At 39.6% G+C, this 19,811-nt stretch overlaps 1 protein-coding gene across 4 annotated transcripts in view; it reads right to left on the minus strand.

Annotated features, from left to right (window-relative positions):
* GAB1 (GRB2 associated binding protein 1) overlaps window positions 1-19,811 on the minus strand; it is a 98,003-nt gene that overhangs the window by 31,367 nt on the left and 46,825 nt on the right. For all 4 annotated transcript variants that reach the window (XM_042468477.1, XM_042468475.1, XM_042468476.1 and 1 more), the window contains exon 2: window positions 843-1,137. In XM_042468477.1, coding sequence (XP_042324411.1) covers window positions 843-1,137 — 295 coding nt within the window. The remainder of the gene's footprint in view (window positions 1-842; window positions 1,138-19,811) is intronic.

Raw genomic sequence — 19,811 nt, forward strand, 5'->3', positions numbered from 1 at the left:
ACATGGACATAGATCACTCCTTTGGGCTGCCTGCTTTGGCCCTAGATCTAAGAAACTCTCCCCACATCATATTTTCAGGTAGTACAACAAGTGAAATACAGAGAGACGGTGAGGGACGTTTGCTGTGCTAGTGACAGGATACTTTGGATTTAACGAATAAATATTTAAATCCAGATGCAGGCTAATCAAGGCAACAACACCTAAAAGCTCAACTATCCAATAATAAAAAACCTGTCTTATAACATTTGAACCTGCAAAAGTGAATGAAGATTTTGCACTTGAGTTTTGCCACTAAAAAGTCAATTATTTCTACAGAAATACACCAAAATGAATGTTTTACCAAGCCTACATCATTTAAAAGATATGTTTTAGATGTATGCTTTTTCAGATGTATATTTGGCCCTCCAGAAATTGTGGGATTGTAATTACCAACAACTCAAGCCAGCATGGCCAATGGTGAGGGACAATGGGAGCTGTACTCCAGTAAGATCTGAAGGGCCACACTTTTCCCAGCCCCAGTCTATGCAACAACACAGTATTTTAAAGCTCCTAAACAATGAACAGTTCCTCTTAAAGAAGCACACATCAAATGTTAGCATGAAATTAATCAGTGCTGCCATTTACAGTTGGCCTTCTGTTTTCACGGAGGAAAATGGACCCCCCCATGAAAACAGAGTCTCGCGCATATTCAAGTGCACACTCCTTTTGAAATAGCGGAGGTTGCCCCTCTGTGGATAACTGAGGGCACAGATCTCAGATCCACGAGTTAGGAGAGGCAATTGTAATTATAGAGCTGCTGAATCAGAAAACCAATGAAACATTTTTTTAAAAAAAGCCCTTACCTTCTTCAGTAGGATTGAACCCACAGATGTCACAAATACATCGAACCCACTTATTCATTTCCTCTTCACTGTCAGCCACTAAGTAGAAGACTCTGTCTATGGTGTTAATGTCAAAAATATAGCTATTTTCGAATTCTTTTTTGTTAAATGTCAATCCAGCATCCACTTGTTGACATAAGTTCAAGTCAATGACACGAATTGGTTTCTTGGCATGGTCATTTTTGTAGTATTCCAGGACATCTGGATCCCCTGTCAGTCGACCGCTGCGAAGCACAAACCACCTCCTCTTCCATGCCTAAAGAAGGGAAAGAAGGGGGAAATCCAGGTAATTAATACTTTATATGAGTTAATTACTGAACCAGCACTGAATATATTGTTTAAAGTTACAGTAACTATCCAAAGTCTGAACACTGTATTCTAAAGTAATGTTCTTCACTCTGATACATGTGAAATGGCTAAGAGGACAAAGAAAGCACAAAATCAGCTTAGAGTGCAATCCAACACCTTTCTCCTCAGGCACAAGGATATCTTTACTTCTTCCCCTTCACATCAATTAATTTATAACCCATCTTTCCCCCAGAATTATAATGCAAGGCAACTTATACAAATTGAAATAAGTACAGATATTTTATTATTGCATAAAAGAACAAATAATTTCAAATATTTTCACCAGAGCTTATAGATTTCTCACATACACACATTTTATTATGGTTTTACAGACTTTGGAACTCCTTTTTGTTTTTTGGCAAAAAAACATTTGCACAAAAATGCGTAAGTTTTGCACAGACCACAAACTGAACATGAGTCAACAGTGTGATGTGGCAGCTAACAAGGCCAATGCGATTTTAGGCTGCATCAATAGAAGTATAGTGTCTAGATCAAGGGAAATAATAGTGCCTCTCTGTTCTGCTCTGGTCAGGCCTCACCTGGAATATTGTGTCTAGTTATGGGCACCACAATTTAAAAAGGAGGGCAACTAAAATGGTGAAGGGCCTGAAAACCATGTCCTATGAGGAACGACATAGGGAGCTGGGGACGTTTAGCCCGGAGAAGAGAAGGTTAAGAGGTGATATGATAGCCCTGTTTAAATACTTGAAAGGATGTCACATTGAGGCAGGGACGTAGCCAAGGGGGGGTTCTTGGGGTCCGGACCCCCACTTCCATTAGAAAAATGAATGGTGTGTGCTGCTGCGCCGCCACACCCAAGCCTCATTATAATGGTGGCACTTAGTCTGGACCCCCCCCCCCTTCCTAAAATCCTAGCTACGTCCCTGATTGAGGAGGGAGCTAGCTTGTTTTCTGCTGCTCCAGAGACTAAGATCCGGAGCAATAGATGCAAGCTCCAGGAAAAGAGATTCCACCCTCGGAGTGTAGTGGAGTCTCCTTCTTTGGAGATCTTTAAACAGAGACTGGATGGCCATCCGTCGGGGATGCTTTGATTGAGATTTCCTGCATGGCAGGGAATTGGACTGGATGGCCCTTGTGGTCTCTTCCAACTCTATGATTCAGAAATCCACTGTTTCCTGCACAAAGATTTCCTTGCTCTCTAGGAATCTTGGTCCTCCAGTGTAACTGTGTGGTCAGCATCCAACAGACACTGACTACAGAAGTGCACTAGCGGAGTTACAAATGCCTAGTAGAGTATTCTCTCTAGGAATCTAAGGTGCTTTCTGCACCGCCATTTGGGACGTCCAGAGGACGTCCCATTTTAAAAAAGGGGCGTCTCTTATAGACGCCCCTGGGCCTAGTACGGACTCCGTCCGTACAAGATGGCGCCGGCCCTTCTACATGGCCGGCGCCATCTTTGCGTATCGGACGCTGAGCGTCCGTACGCGTCGCATCGCTTGTGACGTAGCGAGTGCGCCCCTGGCGCCTCGCTACATCGCAAATGTGACGGAAAAAGAAGCTCCATTTTGGAGCTTCTTTTTCGGTCCGCGCGGGAGTCGGGCCATGTGAAGGCTCCGGCTCCCCCGTGGACCTACTGGCGGCGGCGGCAGAGCACCGCAAAGCGGAGGTATGTACCCCGCCTAAGTCTTTCAGTTTTTAGTTAAAGTCGACCATAGAATTGCACTGGAGGACCTAATATTCCTAGAGAGAACATATAAATCAAATCCATGATTATCAAATCCGCAAATATCAAAGCCTCAAATATGGAGGGATGAGTGTATTTATTTTCTTTTGCTTGACACAGAAAAACAGAAGGAGAATATCAGTCACTTCCCAGTTTCAGGAACTTTTAAGCTTCCATAATGTGTCTTCAAGGAAAAATAGGAATCTAACAATATAGTAAATTAGGCCATGGAACCATCTAGATCATTATTATCAACAGCAACCAACATTACTAGTGGTCCCAGGGATGGGTAATGTAGTTCAAAACACTTGGAGAACAGTAGCAGGGGAAAGTTGAATAACCAGCATTTTTTCCAAGCTTTCACACAGCATTACTTGGGGATTCCACTGATTGTACCTAGGCACTCCACATGCAGACAATATACCCTGAGCTATTTATTTGCATTATTAGTATAAATGACATTTATATCCCTCTTTTTCTCCAGTAAGCTCAAGTGGTATGCATGGCACTTCCCTTCTCCATGTTACCCTCACAAAAACTATGTGAGGCAGTCCAAGATCACCTAGTGAGTTCCTGGGTTAAGGGGATTCGAACTGGATCTCCCAATTTACAGTCAAACACTGTAACTACACCACATTGGCTGTCCTCTTATGAGGTATAACGGGGGGGGGGGGGACTCTTGATGGGCTTCATTTGACAACAAGTGTATTGGGACACATAGGATGCAGGTGTGAAAGTCTGCTGCATCCTCTCACACATTCATGGGATTGAAACCATGCCTGTATTTCAGTGCTAACACAAATCTCTTTCAACACTGAGAGTGAAATACAGCTCTTGTTGCAGCCAGTTTCATATCATTTTAACAGACTTTGTTTATGATCTTGGATGTCACAAAATAGCAAACATTGAAAACAGTGATTTTAGACTATTAGCACCTGCTTCTATGCCTCCCACCCCCATATGTCCCCAGAATATATTTTTTTCCAGATAGGGAAAATGAGAATGTTTATTTCAGTTGCATAAATGAGTGACTCTCACTGAAACTGGCACAGACGATCCTCAAAAACAAAAGCAATTCCATAAACTACACACTAATAAGGCAGACACAAAGGTTCTCTGGATTATAGCACAAAAGCACAATTTAGCAGCAGAATAAAGCTTGGAGCTGGACAAGAGAACTGACATCAGCACGCGTGCTAATCATAGTACAAAGGCCCTTCTATGTTTTGTCAAACTGAAAAGGGAGCCCACATAAATCACTCTTTGTTATCTGAAAATATCTGGGATTCTTGAAGCCTGTTCTATTTTTAATGTTTTAGAATTGGCTGCCTGATAGGAGCTGTACATGGCCTTACTAAAAAGCACTGCAAAACATTATACTGCACAGCAAAGGACTCTGGTATGGCAACTGTTCCCAAATTTGCTATGTATGTGAGCTGAAGTAATACAAAATGTGTTTTTTTCAATCACGCATGCAGAAGTACTTCTGTCTAATTTTCTAGCTGGGACACCTGATGTAGATGCCTACAAGAATCATAGAGTTGGAAGAGACCACAAGGGCCATCCAGTCCAACCCCCTGCCATGCAGGAACTCTCAATCAAAGCATACCCGAAAGATGGTTATCCAGCCTCTGTTTAAAGACATCTTTAAAGAACATATAGAAAAGGCTGAATTTGACCTTTGCTATAGATATGTTACCACAATGAGCAAGTGTCAACCTTCTGTAGGCAAAGATTCATTTTTGGGGAAACAACTCCTCAAATTTTGCAATGTTTTTAATAGAGCACTTTCAGGTTTCTTTGTTTTTTTTAGAAATCAAATGCAGGAGAAAGCAAAACTGCAGATTTCTGCTTCATTACTTTTCTGCACCCCCCATCCCCAATACAGAAATGAAAGTAGTTCCTTCCTTACCACAATAAAAGCTGTTGTTGAAAGGATGTTGCACAATGAGTCCCAACAGCAAGGACTGGAATGCCAATCACAGTCAAATCAATGGAACAAAGTCTAAGCAAAGAAGGAATGGCTGCAAACTGCAGCTGCAAAAATTTACAGTACAATCCTGCTTGCATAAGAAGAAAACCCATGCCATCAAATAGGATTCTTTCCCAGGGGAACGTGTGATAATAATATACAGTTCTTTATCATGGAGGTGAACTGCCATATGTACAACAGGGCTCACCTATACAACTTGGACAGTGGGAGGGGGAGAGCCCACTATGCTGTTTCACTCAATTGTTATTTAGCCAATTAATCACACCGTTAGGGTTAGAAAGTGCAGTTGCTCAATTAACTCAAGAAAATTCAAGGCATTTTTCATCAAGAAGTATTTGCTCAATAGTAGATACATCCTTTAACTTCTTCAGCAAAACTTTCATAATTTAAATATGAAATGCAGAAAAAAATTAGATGCACCTTTATTGACTGTTGACCACACCACAAAAATTGCCCTCACACCTCTTAAAAGACTTGTTTTCCAGGAAGCACCATCTTTTGCACAGAGGAAAACAAGGAAAAAACAGTCTCAGTGGAAGTTTCCACTCCACCAGTGATCATCCTGATAATGTGTTCAGAATACACATATGGCCAAAATTTCCTGTTTTCAATGTATTGTCACTATTTGCTAGTCTTGTGCTGGTCAGTTCTAAGTTTAGCTTGCTTATACAAACAAAGAAAACGTTGAAAACAGAACAGTGGCAATGAAGTGCTTTCTCATTTGAAATGAAACTTACTCAGCTACACTGGGAAAATAATTGGGGGGAAATAGTCAGAAAGGCTAGATGTTTTTTTTTAAAAAAAGTTCACAAGCATTGTAGTGTTTTGTAAGATCTGCCCCTTACTTGTTATACAGTTTGTAAGTTTGCTCTTTAATTGTTATACAGTTAAAAATTACACATTTTATAGTCATTTCTAGCTGCAAGGGATTTGATCTGAAATGGTAGATTGTAAGAGTACCAATTCGTAAGGGTACATCATCAACTGAGAGCCAGCTGGCATAGTGGTTTGAGTGTTGGACTATGATTTGGAGACCAGGATTCAATTCCCAGTTCAGCCATGAAACCCACTGGGTGACCTTGGGCAAGTCACATGCTGTCAGCCTCAGCAGGGAAGGCAATGGCAAACCTCCTCTGAACAAATCTTGATAAGAAAACCCCATGATAGGTTTGCCTGAAGGTGGCCATGTCAGAAATGACTTGAAGGCACACAACAACAACATACAGCATCAACCACGTGGTATTTAGCTCTACAATACTTTCTGGGATTAAAACACTCCTCAGATGTTGCTGTCTATCTACAGTCCTTCTCAGATAAATAAGGATGGTGGTTACAAGCATCTTCTGGAAATTGTGTTGGCTTCTAGATCCATTATACTACAGCAACATGGTCATGCAAAATACATCCTTTCTAAAAGTTATCAGGTCAAATATGCACAGCAGATATAAATACAGAATCCCCATAACAGATGTTTGCCATCCATGAGCTGGAGAAGGAAGTGGCAGAGCTATCACAGACATCCCCACTCACCCTGAAACTGATTATAAATCACACAGGTAAACTAGAACACCCAATCAAAGCTTTAGAATTACAATGTCCTCTTGTTCTATCACTTAACAGCGATACTTTTGTGCCTATGGCCTGGTTCAGATATGAAAAGAAGATGCAATTTTCCATTGTGCCTTAACATGCTCTCTTGCTCTCTCTCATACACACAAATATGTATGTATAATGTTTGGAATTCCCCACGGGTAGCCATACAATGCATATTTAAATCATTTTTCCTACTTCTTCCATATCTTTTCTCCTAACTATATCACAGTTTTAGGATGATACCCTTGTCGATACTCCTTTCCTTGTTCCTCCTCTGTAAAACTGCTCTGACAGCATGCTTCTTCCACAACCAGCTCATCAACTTACTCAAACTGCAGTTGAGAAGCCAGAAGATATTTCTTTCATTTTATTTAATGACTCTCTCTCTTTTTTTTTTAAATCAAGCTCAAGCTTTCTGAATCCTCGTTCAAATACAGTACTTCCCTTCAGTAGAATGGCTCCACAAAGCCATATCTCCAGTGATGTCATCCTTGTATCTGCTCCATAACTATTTGTATATATTCTTCTAAGTTCAACCTCTTCCCTTTCTCTAAATAAAATATGCAAGCTTTAACATAATCTGCATTCTTCAGGACTCTGGTAATCATGCTTCCCTTTAGGCATGTATAAAAAGGACATATCAAACTATGTACAGTATTATCTTTATGTACACAACCTTATACATGCAGAACAAAGTATGGCGGGATACAGACCACCCCTTTGGGGCGGCCTGCACCTGCCCTTCATTCCCCAACGGATTGGGGCCACAGCGGCAGCCCCAGAGGCCCCGATCCACCGCTTTTCCAGGCCGCTTCCAGGCTTCATGCCCCAAGGACATCCCAACAGCAGCACCCCGACAGTGGTTTAAAGGCTGCGCCAGCGATACGCACGGCGGAAGGAGCTTTCAGTGCCCTTCAGCACTGCGAAGACATAACAGCCGCACCATGCCATTTGGACGTGATGCGGCTGTTACGTCAAAATGGCGGCACCCATGTGTACAGGGCGCTGCCATTTTGACACCCCCGTCACGTGCTAGGGGTGAGGCCTGTATGGACGCTGCGTCCTCGGCCTAGCACTTGACGGGGGTGGTGCAAAGGCCCATTTAAATCGGGCCTAAGTTTCCTATTGCATTTTGTTTGAAGGCATAATAGACATTACAGATATGTTTCTCAATAATGTAGAAGAGCTGGCTAAAAGCACTTTTGCAAAGTTCTGTAAAGTAAATTTTTTGTTTTTTTTTTCTAAATAGAGCAAGTTTAAAAGTGTCTCTCAGAACTAAGAGGCGTAGCAGACCGCCCCAAAGGAGCAACTTCTAGCCATCCCTTTGAGTGCTAGATCAGGGCTAAGGCAACCACACGCCATGTCCCCAATCCAGCATTTTTCCATCCCAAAAAGAAGCAGCGAAATGCTGCTCCTTTTTGGGATGGAAAAAGCAGCCCCTTTCACTGCACCCGCAGCTCTTCCAAGTTTCTGCAGTGGGCAGCATCTATTTGTCATGCCACAGTAACATCCCAATGTTGCTACGCCATCTGCTTGAGTGGGCATGATGCCGGCTTGGGGGTGGTGTTGGGCCATAGGTCATCCAAACGCCACGCCCACACACTGGCCCCAAGCCGGCGTATTGTGTTGGTCTGTTCAGCCCCTATGTCTCACTGATTTCAGTGGTACTTATCACCAGATAAAATGCTTCAGAATGAAGTCTTAACTCATTAATAGCAGCACTTTTTGCTTTTATCAAACCGTACTTTCTTTTATTTATTTTATAAATAAATAAATAAATAAATAAATAAATAAATACCATGGCTTATTTTTAATTTTTGTACAACCCCTAGAAAATTTAGGCTCTTTATATGATGGTGATGATGATGACGACAAGAACAACAACAACAACAACAACAATGCACTGGACATTAATTGTTGACAAGTCCAAACTGTTTGGCTGCCAGTCTTCTCTTCATGGCATTCGCCTTCAGCATGATGGATGAACATTTATTTTGATAGCAAAGATGTATTAATTAGTCATAAATAACTCTTGTTATTCATGGCCACATCACTGATTACCTTAAGAAAAGACAGCTGAACAAATCCCCTTTAGATTAATGAGCAGTACATTTGGCCTCTCTTTTACAAACATCAATGATTCCAATTATGATATTTAAAAGGTGTATACAAATAATATCTCAGTGCTATACTTTTCCGAACACTGCATTCAACAATTAAAAACCTATCACTATTGCAATCTTGGAGGTAGTATTTTTTCCATGGTGAGCAGTAATGTTCCAAGACTGCTCAGCGCTATATAGTATCAAAGGTGATTGTTTAACATCTGAGCAGTGGGTATTAGAAAAAGATTCATTGCACTTTCTTAAACCAGACAGTGCTGTTTGCTAAGAAAAGAGACATCAACCTTTTTAAAATAACTAAAAGATACTCCCAACTTTTTAAAACAGCTTTAAAAGTGTTTTATTTGCATTAAAACAGATTAAAGACAGAAGGTGATGCAAATTGATAAACAGATTTTGAAAAAGAATAATAATGGTACCTCATTTTTGTTTTCAGCATAGCCACAAATTCCTGGACTTTTCAGTAGTTGTGTCTACCCCAAAATAAGCACAGTGTTAGTCTTCCTGTCAGCTTTCCATCTCACTATACACCACCCTATTCTAATAACCTTTGACCAACAGGAAGCAGACACAATAGACTGAAAATAACAGCAATTGTATGAATTCGAAATGATTTAATGTAAAGGAAAGAGGTACTTATTTCAGTGTTGAACAAAATCTCTTCAAAACAAATTTTATCCTCACACACTAATACTATAGTCACACTTTACAAAGCAAAAAATATAAGTACAAACATGTAGTTCTAGCAAAGAGATTTACACATTTATTATAGAAGTGAGCTATACTCCACAAAGACTCAGTTGATCTTAAAGTTGTTAGTCATTAAGATGCCACATAATTCTTTGTGTTTCGGCTGCAACATATTGACTTGGCTACAACTTGGAAATTATTACTTTAGTGTACTTTTTTTTTTACCAACTCTAACACTACTCTTTTTATTTGGTGAATTGTTATCTTTATATGAATCTTCTACAATAATTACTGCTTTTTAAAATTCCACAGTTCATACCCTGTATTGTATACACCCTTTCAGTCACTGGCAGTTCCTGAACAGTAACACCCTACTGGCAGTTACTGAAATGAACATCCATCCAAACATTGGTTTGGATGGATGTGGTCTGGTTCAGCTCAATCTAAGGAGGTCTCTCATGAAGAAAAGGGAAAATAGGCAACCAAATACAAACTGATTTGAATTCCTAGGATAAAAATAATGCAAGGTAGAAATGGGATGCACATGCACACATACACATATATACTCGTGTGTGTGTGTGTGTGTGTGTGTGTGTGTGTAGAGAGAGAGAGAGAGCGCAGTATCTGGTAAAAGATCTAGATGTCTTAGAACTAGTGTACTCATAAAAGAATGTGAATTGGTGTACATTTTCACACATCGCATTGACAGTTATTTGTATTCATTTTCCTGTGCAAATCTGCATCTATTCACATTGATTTGCATCTATTCACCTTCCCTCAAATGTGAAGCAGACAAATAACCACATGTGACAAATCTGTGCATTTCTGCAAATTTCTGCAGACACAAAGCCTTTTCCTGTGCGGTTTAAGGTGTGTTTCAGGGAGGGGCCTGAAACTGCGAATTGTGTGCCCACATCACAGTCTATTTGAATGGAATGAGGAATATTTTAAATGTGTAGATGAGCCTTTAATAAATCACAAACTGAACATGAGCCAGCAGCAAGAATGCAGCTGCTATAAAGCGACATGCAATCTGAAGCTGCATTAACAGAAGCACAGACCACAGAAAATTCCATTGTATTCTACGCTTGTCTGACTACATTTGGCACATGGTATCCAGTTTGGGCCCCACATTTTTAAGAACACTGATGATAAACTAGAATCCCTCCAAAGAAGAATAAGCAGATTGATGAGGGCAAATCAAAACTGAGTTCTGTGAGGGTCAGTTGAAAGAACTGCTAGGCTTTGTGGTGCTGGAGAAGAATTCTACGAATACTCTTAAACTGCTGAAAAGAAAAATGAATGGGTCCTAAAGGAAATCAAGGTTGAACTTGAGGCCCAGATTACTAAACTGAGACTGTTGTGTTTTGGACATATCAAGAGAAGACATGACTCACTAGAAAAGGCAATAATGTTGATAAGATAGAAAAAAGGCAGTAGGAAAAGAGGAAGACCTGATTTCAGATGGATAGAACCTATTAAGACCTGATGGCAGGGTGACTTGGAAGTCTTTCATTCAGGGGCTTGTCATAAGTCAGTTGACTTGAGAACAGTGAACCACACGAGAAATGCAGACCTGGGAAACATCTAGGAAAACTCTGGAAAAAAAATATTATTTCTTACCATATATATTCATGTATAAGTTGGGAAATTTAGGTCAAAAAATTGACCCCCAAAACCTAGGTCAACTTATACATGGGTCATACGGTACATCCTTCCCGAGCCTCTTCCCAGCTGGGCTACTTCCGCAGGGACAGCCCAGCTGGAAAGAGGCTGAGAAGGCGATCAATCTAATTGATTTTATCTAATTGATTTAATCCAATTTCCACCTGTGCTATGGTTGATATTATTTTAACTGGCTTTAAATTGTCTGGGTTTACATGATAAATGATTTAATATGTATATTTTAGTCTTTTGAAAATGTTATTTATTGTCTTAAATTGATTTTATCGTATGCTGCCTTGAGATCCTCAGATATAGGGTTGGATATAAATATTATAATAAATGAATAAGAGGAAACAGAGCCACACCACTGTGATGACCCACTTCCTGCCCCACATCCTAATATCCACATGTAGAATTCTGATGAAAGAAATGTTAAGTGCTCAATAATAGCAGATGGTGACTCTCATGTCAGCAGGACAGTGAATCTACTCTGAATTTTAGTCTGAACCCTGCAAGATGCTGAGCAACAGCACCAAAATCAGTTCAATATCTTGCGTAGATCCTTTAAAGTCTGCAATAAAACATCAAGTGGATTAATCGCCTCTACTGACATAGAAGTCTCCAACTGCCATCAATAATTCTCTATGAAGGAGATAAAATTATTTTAATCAACCTAACCTTGCTGTTTTGCTTCCCCCCCACCCCTGAAGTGAACCAAGTAAGAATGCATCCTTGGCTACATCCAAACAAAACAAAAACATCTATCAACTGAGCACTCAGAAACATATCTCTGATTTCTTCTATAACCAAACAAAACAACTACAGCTCAGTATTCTTTCTCAGCATGAAACTGAATTTTATGGAGATGGTAGTTTGACTGATCATGTACATGAACTCATAAGTATATCAACAGAAGGACAGGAACTACTGGAAGTACAAGTGGCAACAAAAAAATGAGCACTTGCATTTGCGAAGCTCATCAACAGAGGGAAAAAAACAGGAAAGCAATGTAAATACTGCTAATTTTAATTTTAAGTTATGTCAAACCTAAATGAAATAGTCACAGTTGTGAAATACTGTTTATTTTGAAGTTTACTATAATGCCATACAGAATGGGTGCACTACCAGCAAGTTGGAATGCCTTTGTCAAGAACCAGTTTTAACATCCTGGCACTGTTGGGTGGATGCTGGGATCCAGGGAGGACTCTAATGCTGATGGCCAGAGCTCTGTCTCTCAGGTACTCCACTATGATCTGGTGGCTTACTCCGCATTTAAAAACTTTCCACTCTTGCTACTTCTTAGTCCACTGAACATTCAATTTCAGTTCATCAACAGATCAGGCAATTTTTAACAGGCAAGAGCTGTTCCCCAACCAAAGTAGATAATACTGGGCATGATCAGAACTGGGACTCAGGAGTCCTTCCAAATATGATTAGTCTGCATCTCTCAGCAGCCCTTGCTGGCTAAGACTGTTGGGACTTATAGTTCTACACCATCTGAAAAGGCACATGTTTCCTATTCCAGGATAGGTGGATGAATAAACTTGTACACTTCAGGGTAGTTGCTATAAAACATCTACTTCTAACACTTTGTCTTTCCAAAAACAAAGGCTTAATCATATTGGTGGTGCCAACCAGAGTAGACACGCTGTGTCCCTTAGAGTTGTCCCTCTAAATCTGCAGGTTAAAAATTTGTGGATTTGATTATTCATAGAGTACTGTATTTGTGCTGCCTCCGCTGCTACCCTATTCCTATAGAGAACACTGCTCTAGGCATCTCTAAATCCTCCAGTGTGAGTCTATGGTCATCTACCTAATGCCTAAAAGAGTGTTCTCTCTGGTTAAAGAGAGAGAGAGAGAGAGAGAGAATAGGTCTTATATCCACAGTTTTTCCATTTCCATGGGGATTCTGCGCCCCTAACCCTCATGAAAATTGACAGTCACCTGAATTAAAAGGTAGGTTGGCACCTATGTAAATGTTGATGATTGAATGGACTTCCTGTATTTGGGGCTGCCAGTAGCATTCAGACCACAGAATAAAAATGTCCATCTATAGCTCAAACATGCAAGAATTTCTAATTTTTTTTTTACTCCTCTGCAGAACTTCAGAAAGTTACTTTTTGGACTATAGGAGTTATAGTCCAAAAATGATTTCTTCTAAACCATGATTTTATATATTTGTATAGTTTATCTATCTTTGCTAGTGACCTACATATGAGTTGTGCCTTTTTATTCCATTTTATGCATTCTGGCTCTTGAAGGCTAGACTAGAAATTAGGAAGTTTACTGTTTACACTTGTTTGCTTTATATTTACTGAAAAAGCTCCCAATGTGATAATTTTATCTAACTTTTATTGCTTTGGGGTTTCTCAAGGTTGCAGTGTTTTGGAACAATGTCAAGTATGCACATAGCTTGTCAAATGGGCTTCGCAGGACAAAGCCACATTCATAAACATAATGCAGTAGCAAAGCTTGGATTTGGATTCTTTGTAGTCCTGCACATTTTTTGTTGTTGCATTTCATCTCAGGAATTATCTCATCAGAGTCAGGCTCATGTAACTAAATTGCATGGCACTCATCTCTTTCACTGCCCAAATGAGTACAAAATTCAGTTCGTTAAGCATATTTCTTGGCCAAAGAAACCTGCACAGATTTCAAGAAACCTTAAAATGTGTGTTACATATAATCATGGTACAACAAGCTGCACTTCTACAGCTACTACCAGGCCATTTTCATAAGTAACTTTAAAATACATTTTTGTCTTATTTCCTGCTTTTATTAATCTGATGAACAAGAAAAATGTTTATTCAGTTTTGATCTTACAATAACGTTCAGAAATTGTGCATTCTGCCCTGAGAAGTCTGTAAAACTACAAAAAAGAGAAAGAGAGAGAGAGAGAGAGAGAGAGAGAAAGAAAGAAAGAAAGAAAGAAAGAGTTTCCAACAACAGGTCTGATGGAGGGAGAGTGTTCTGCCCCTGTATGTAGAACTATGAAGTTATCTGACAGCTGAGAAATAATTAGGTACACGTACATTTTAGGTCAGGTGCAAAACAGGTCCATATACATGAATTATGAGCCACTTAACAATCTACTTGGATATGGTAATTCCAATTGCCTGACGTTGTTATACAAATTTATTTTCCTAATTTTCCACTTTAATAACATGGTGCACACTAGCAGAGTCATTGGATTTGTACCAAAAGTATTATCATACTACTCAAGTCTGGATAATTAGAGGTTATGTAAGCAAAGTTGCTCCTAAAACTGTTGAACGACTGCAAGTGTAGGAGAGAGAGGAAAATATCGCACACATAAAACTCAATATGGCTTGGGCGAGGTATCTGAAAGATCAACTTCCCCAACACAAGCCTGCCCAATTAAATATCTGAAACCCATTTATGTGTTCTACCTGCTAGAGAGATTAAAATTGTGGGTACATACAACAGGGTCTTTTGTGTAGCAGCACACTGACTGTGTTTCCCCAGTTGGATTAGCCAAGGCTCCTCTTTATTTTCCTTTGAACAACTGGTGAAGAGAACATTGTTTTTCCAAACTGTTACTAGTTAATAACTGTCTCTGATTTTATAATTCGTTTTACTATAATGGTAACTATATCAAAAATCATTTAAAACCAAAATTCTTCCAGGCTGTTTAACTTCCAAAAGAAACCTCTTATTAACAAAGTAGCAAACCTGAAGCTGAGTTCTGGTTTACTTCCTAAGTAAATGAAGACCACGTCTAGGCCTAAAACAGCATGAGTGGGTAAAAATTTAGGTAAACTGGAGTATGGGGTGTTTTGAGGGAAATAACACAGATTTACATTAAATGAATTTAAAAGGGATTTCCTTCCTTTTGCCTCCTTTATCCTAAAGATTTTTTGTTGTCTTTCTGCAAATTACACAGATCTACCAAACATTTGATACTCTTGTGCAAGGACTGTGTCCTACTGACTACACAAGGACCAGCTTTTGAAAAATAGTTTTCCTATTATATATGGAGATATATACATGACCTACATTACTTCTCTGGAGCCTCTTTGTATTGTGAAAGTGACTGTGGGCTCTTAAAGACTATGCCAGTGATGACAACTTTTGGTAGATTCTACCAAGATTGTAAGATTTCAAGAACAGCCCCAGGGTGGCCACCATCTAAGGACCATTCTAAGTAAGTATGGACAGACTTATCACCCAACAGATGATATATTGGCTGTAGCAACTATGAACATAATGACAGTATGAAACAAGTATACTGTACTTTTCATTAGCTGATAAGTCACCACAGCAATGAACCCCTGGATTGTTTGGGTACTGAAGATATATAATTGTTGGTTGCATGTGTGTATGTGCACATATATGCATGAACACACATATAAATCCAAAATATCTATTTGCCAGAGTGAATACTGTACAACATAGATTGCAATTCAAAAGCAAGACATATGTTTAGCTTCAATGTTTTTCCTTATTCCAAGTAATTGCCAATATTGCATATCATTTATTCTTAAACAGCAACTTATAACAGTGGGCCTCAACTCTACTTTTGTGAATTTTGGCAAGATAGCCTCTGCTCCCTTCACACTCCTTGAATTGCCTGCTTTTCTGAAAGAAGAAACGTCAGCAAGCTATTCTTTCACAGCTAATCAGAGGTGCAGCAGCATCTCACACCAAAATCACAATGTTTCAGGTTTGGCTGGCCTAAGAAGAAGAGCAGAGATATTTCGGATAGCAACACACACACATTTTTAAATTTAAATGCTGGATTCCAGGCTACATTCCTGAGCTCTGTATAGCTACAGAAAACTGCTCAGAGGTTAAAATAGATTCTTTGCAGTCCATCCTGGTGAGACAAGTCCTCACTTGCTGCCAACTGCACTACCTCTCAATAGCATAGCTGGCTTGTATGAATTTGTCAGTTGTGCCTCCCTATCAGCATTCAAATGAAACCTACCCAATCTGTTTAAGCCAAGTCAGTCACTGATGCCTTTTGCCTTAAATTGCAGAAATGCTCATAATTATTCAAGAACAAGGTTTACTGTTAACATTAGGACCACAGGACCTGTGTTGAAATTATAGTAGCTAAACATCCTAACAACTTTCCAATGAAACTGTTGTGTGTAGTAGCACTGGTCACTTGCTTTGTTCTAGTGTTACAATTATGCAATACACATGCAAATCACTCCTGCCTTTCCAGGGTCACACAGTATATACATATCCAACTCCTTTCCAGCCAAGCATTCTCTGAAGATGCCAGCCACAGATGCTGGCAAAAGGTCAAGAAGAAACTCTTCTAGAACATGGCCACATAGCCCAAAAAACCACAAAAAACTATGGATGACGGCCATGAAAACCTTTGATTCCACATTTATATAGTGTATTTGGCAATGTTTGCCTCTTCCCTACTCTTCAAACATCTCACCATCTAATTCTTCTGTGATTACTTTTCCTCTGACGAGGTAATAGTGGATCAACCAGCCCATGTTTGGGCTATTTTCTCCAGAGCTCAGAAAAGTTCCTTTTTTTTTACCACCACTGTGACCAGCCAAGCTGGATGGGGGAAACCAGAGAGTTGCCAACTCCACTCCCTTATCTTCCAAAGCTCTGAGTTTTGCTTATCTTTCTAAAATCACCTCCTTCCCTTTTTTAAAATGGAAAGAAGTGAACTCTTACAATTACATGTTTCAGTTGCATTCAAACCAATGTAACTGCAATGAACAGGCTTCAGATATACATAGTAGTACAAGAAAAAACATACACACCATAAGATAAATAGGAGAGAAGTTTTTCTACATAGGTAAATATTTATATCTGAAGCCAGGAAAATAGATAACAAGAAGGAGGAACAGGGAGTGGGGAACAAAGACAAGACAACACAAGAACAAGAAGAAACCCTTTCACCTCTGTAGACAACCATCTGAAAGGCTGGGTCTTGGAGTTCATGTATGCTGATGTTGTACTTTCAGACAAGCAGTAACTATAAACCATGCTCCTCTTGCACTAATGCAGGTTCTTACAGCGCCCATGGTCCTAAAGAAAATCTCAGCAATCATACTTCCAATTTTATGAAAACAACACATCTCAAAGAGAGGTGGCTGTGGCAAGGTTTCAAACTGCAAAATAGCCTAAATACTCAACATTTGATCTACTGTACAACCTGCCTCTGAGCATGTCACTTCTGGCTTTGTGCCCAATTCAGCTGATTTTTAAAAGTTTGGAGTCTGTTGGGGAATTGGGTTAGTGGGGAGTAAAGCTATCTTGCAACTTTAAGAAAGTGGATTTTATTGCATTTTCCCTTCACTAGGGAGTACACAGCCCGTTTGCAACCTAAGCTTCTGCCACATCTTTTCAAAAACGGAAAAATCCCATTCTTGAAAAGATGCCTGGGGGGGGGGGGGGGAGCCTGGAGAAGCCTGGTTCCAAACAGGCTGCGTATTCCTCGGCAATGGGCAAAATGTGGTAAGATCAGCTTTCCTAAAGTTACATCTCACATCTATCACGGGAGCAAAGCCAATGCGATAAACTGCTATACTGTGTATCTGTGAAGTTTGGTATGAGATTTGACTAATTTCTCATTCAAGAAAAAAAAAAATCAAGAATGCTGGCCACTGGGTTTTGGAGCCACTGGCCTTAAATTACTGGGGGGGGGGGGGGTAATTAAAACTACGGTAACTTTCTGTTTCTGTTAGGCTAATATACATTTTGAGATAATTTTATATCATATGTTAGTGTTTCAGCACACCTTAATAGGGCTCTGCTCCTCAGGATTAGTTTTCTCCTCTGTAAAATGGGGGAAACTGACCACACTTTAAATGTTTAATTGTTGCTACGTGTTATAACTGTGGTTTGATGGCATTGAGCACATGTGCTTGATTTAGATATACCTAGTTCTTGCTTTTGCTTGTATCACAACTGAATTAATTTTACATGCCAAGCTATTTTGGCCAGTCAAATTGTGCAATATAGCTTTGTGGCAGGGGGATTTGTAAGCATATGTTGTATAGATATACATCTCAGATTCAAGCTTAAACATCAATCAGAAACACACTGACTGAAGGACCATTCGCAAGAAACAATTTCTTTTAGCTGCTCAGTTTCTTTTAAGTCCCAGTTCACTGAATTCAACACAACAACAAAAAGTGCATCCTCAGTGAAAGAAAGCATTGTGATCTTACTGTTGCCTCCCTATCACAGATTTTTTTTAAAAAAATATTCTAATCTAGGTTTTATTATCTATGGGAGGAGGTAATTCTTGTCTGTGTCTGTGTAGTTTTGACAGTGCAGCCTGAATAGGAACCCATTATACCTGTCCCCTAGCACAGGGCTAATCAGCTTATCCACTAAACACAGCATTGTAGCACTGCTCTGCAATATCAAGAAGCAAGAAGAATAGAGGTAATTGATTACATGCCATTTCTAAGCCAGCCCAGTTCATGGATTTCACTAAGCTCTAGCACAAAAATGCTATTAGATATTTGATGGAAGGTACACCACCATTATATGAGAGCCAGCATAGTGTAGTAGTTTGAACATTGGACTACTGCTCTGGAGACAGGGGATCAAGTTCCAGCTTGAACATTAAACCTCTGGATGACCTTGGGCAAGTCACAATCTCTCAGCCTCCAGGAAAGCCAATGGCAAACCTTCTTCAAAAAAATCTTGCCATGAAAGATCCCATGATAGTTTCGCCTTAGAGTTGCCATATGTCAGAAACAACTTGAAAGCACACAACAGCCACAGCAATAACAACAACAAACAAACAAACACCACAAGGCTATAAGGTATTATAATGTTTAATTTTTTTTACCCTTGTGACCAGCATAATGCCAACTGATAATTCCATACTGTTTTATAATAGATACATACACCTCAGTTCATCATTTATTAGCTTACTATATAAGTGACATAATATAACTTATTACAATGATTTCCAAATAGAGAATGCTAAATTGTGAAATGCTAATGTACAGAATTCTCTACTGTACATAAAATCATAAAATTATTTCAAGTCCCTATGCATCCCGATCATTTGCACTCTGATATACAGTATATTCCTGCTTAAATGGCATCATGTCAAGTTCTCACTGGAGGTGATAGGATAATTTGACATCAGTCCCAAACACCTTAAAACCTACAGCATCAGAAAATCATTTTCCTCCTGAAGTAGATCCCAAGTACTGTATAGTTTTCACCTGACAAAATTTTAAGTACCTGTATGGCATATAGTTAGGAGTTTTATTTTCCTGCTATTTCAAGGCATTTTGGTAGAGCAAATACTTTTTAACCAAGTATTTTTAGACTTCCTGATGTCAAACATCCTCTGCACATTACTCAATACAGAATACAGTACAAACAAAGTGATTCAGTTTTGCAATGGGTACATCCCAGTCACTTTGTTAGAGGCTCAAACTGAAAGTGTGAAGATAGAATAAGCTGCCAGCCACTGAGAAAAATCCTGTGTGTTTTGCTTGGACACTGAAGAAAACCAGCGTGTGTTCTGTCTGTCTGTCTATGAGAGACAGGGTGGAGGGAGGGAAAGAAAAGCAGATCTATTGCCAAGCAAATGTATGTAAGATGAGCTCATCTCAAATATGCTCATGCTCAGATGTTGGAAAAGTTACTTTTTTGAACTATGCCCTGGCTGCCCAAGGGACTGGGGGAGTTGTCGTCCAAAAGGTAACTTTCTCAAGCGTCATCTTTTTAATATGTCACTGGACTTGCCAAAGCACTACATAATTTTGTAGTATCTATTTCTGGCAGTCACTTCTACTCACAGTCCCCAAGGAAAGACAGCCCAGACACAGACAGCTAAGTGGGTAATTCCAACTATAGCCCAAACA

The sequence above is a fragment of the Sceloporus undulatus genome, chromosome 5, assembly GCF_019175285.1.
Source record: "Sceloporus undulatus isolate JIND9_A2432 ecotype Alabama chromosome 5, SceUnd_v1.1, whole genome shotgun sequence".
In the NCBI taxonomy this organism is placed as follows: Eukaryota; Metazoa; Chordata; class Lepidosauria; order Squamata; family Phrynosomatidae; genus Sceloporus; species Sceloporus undulatus.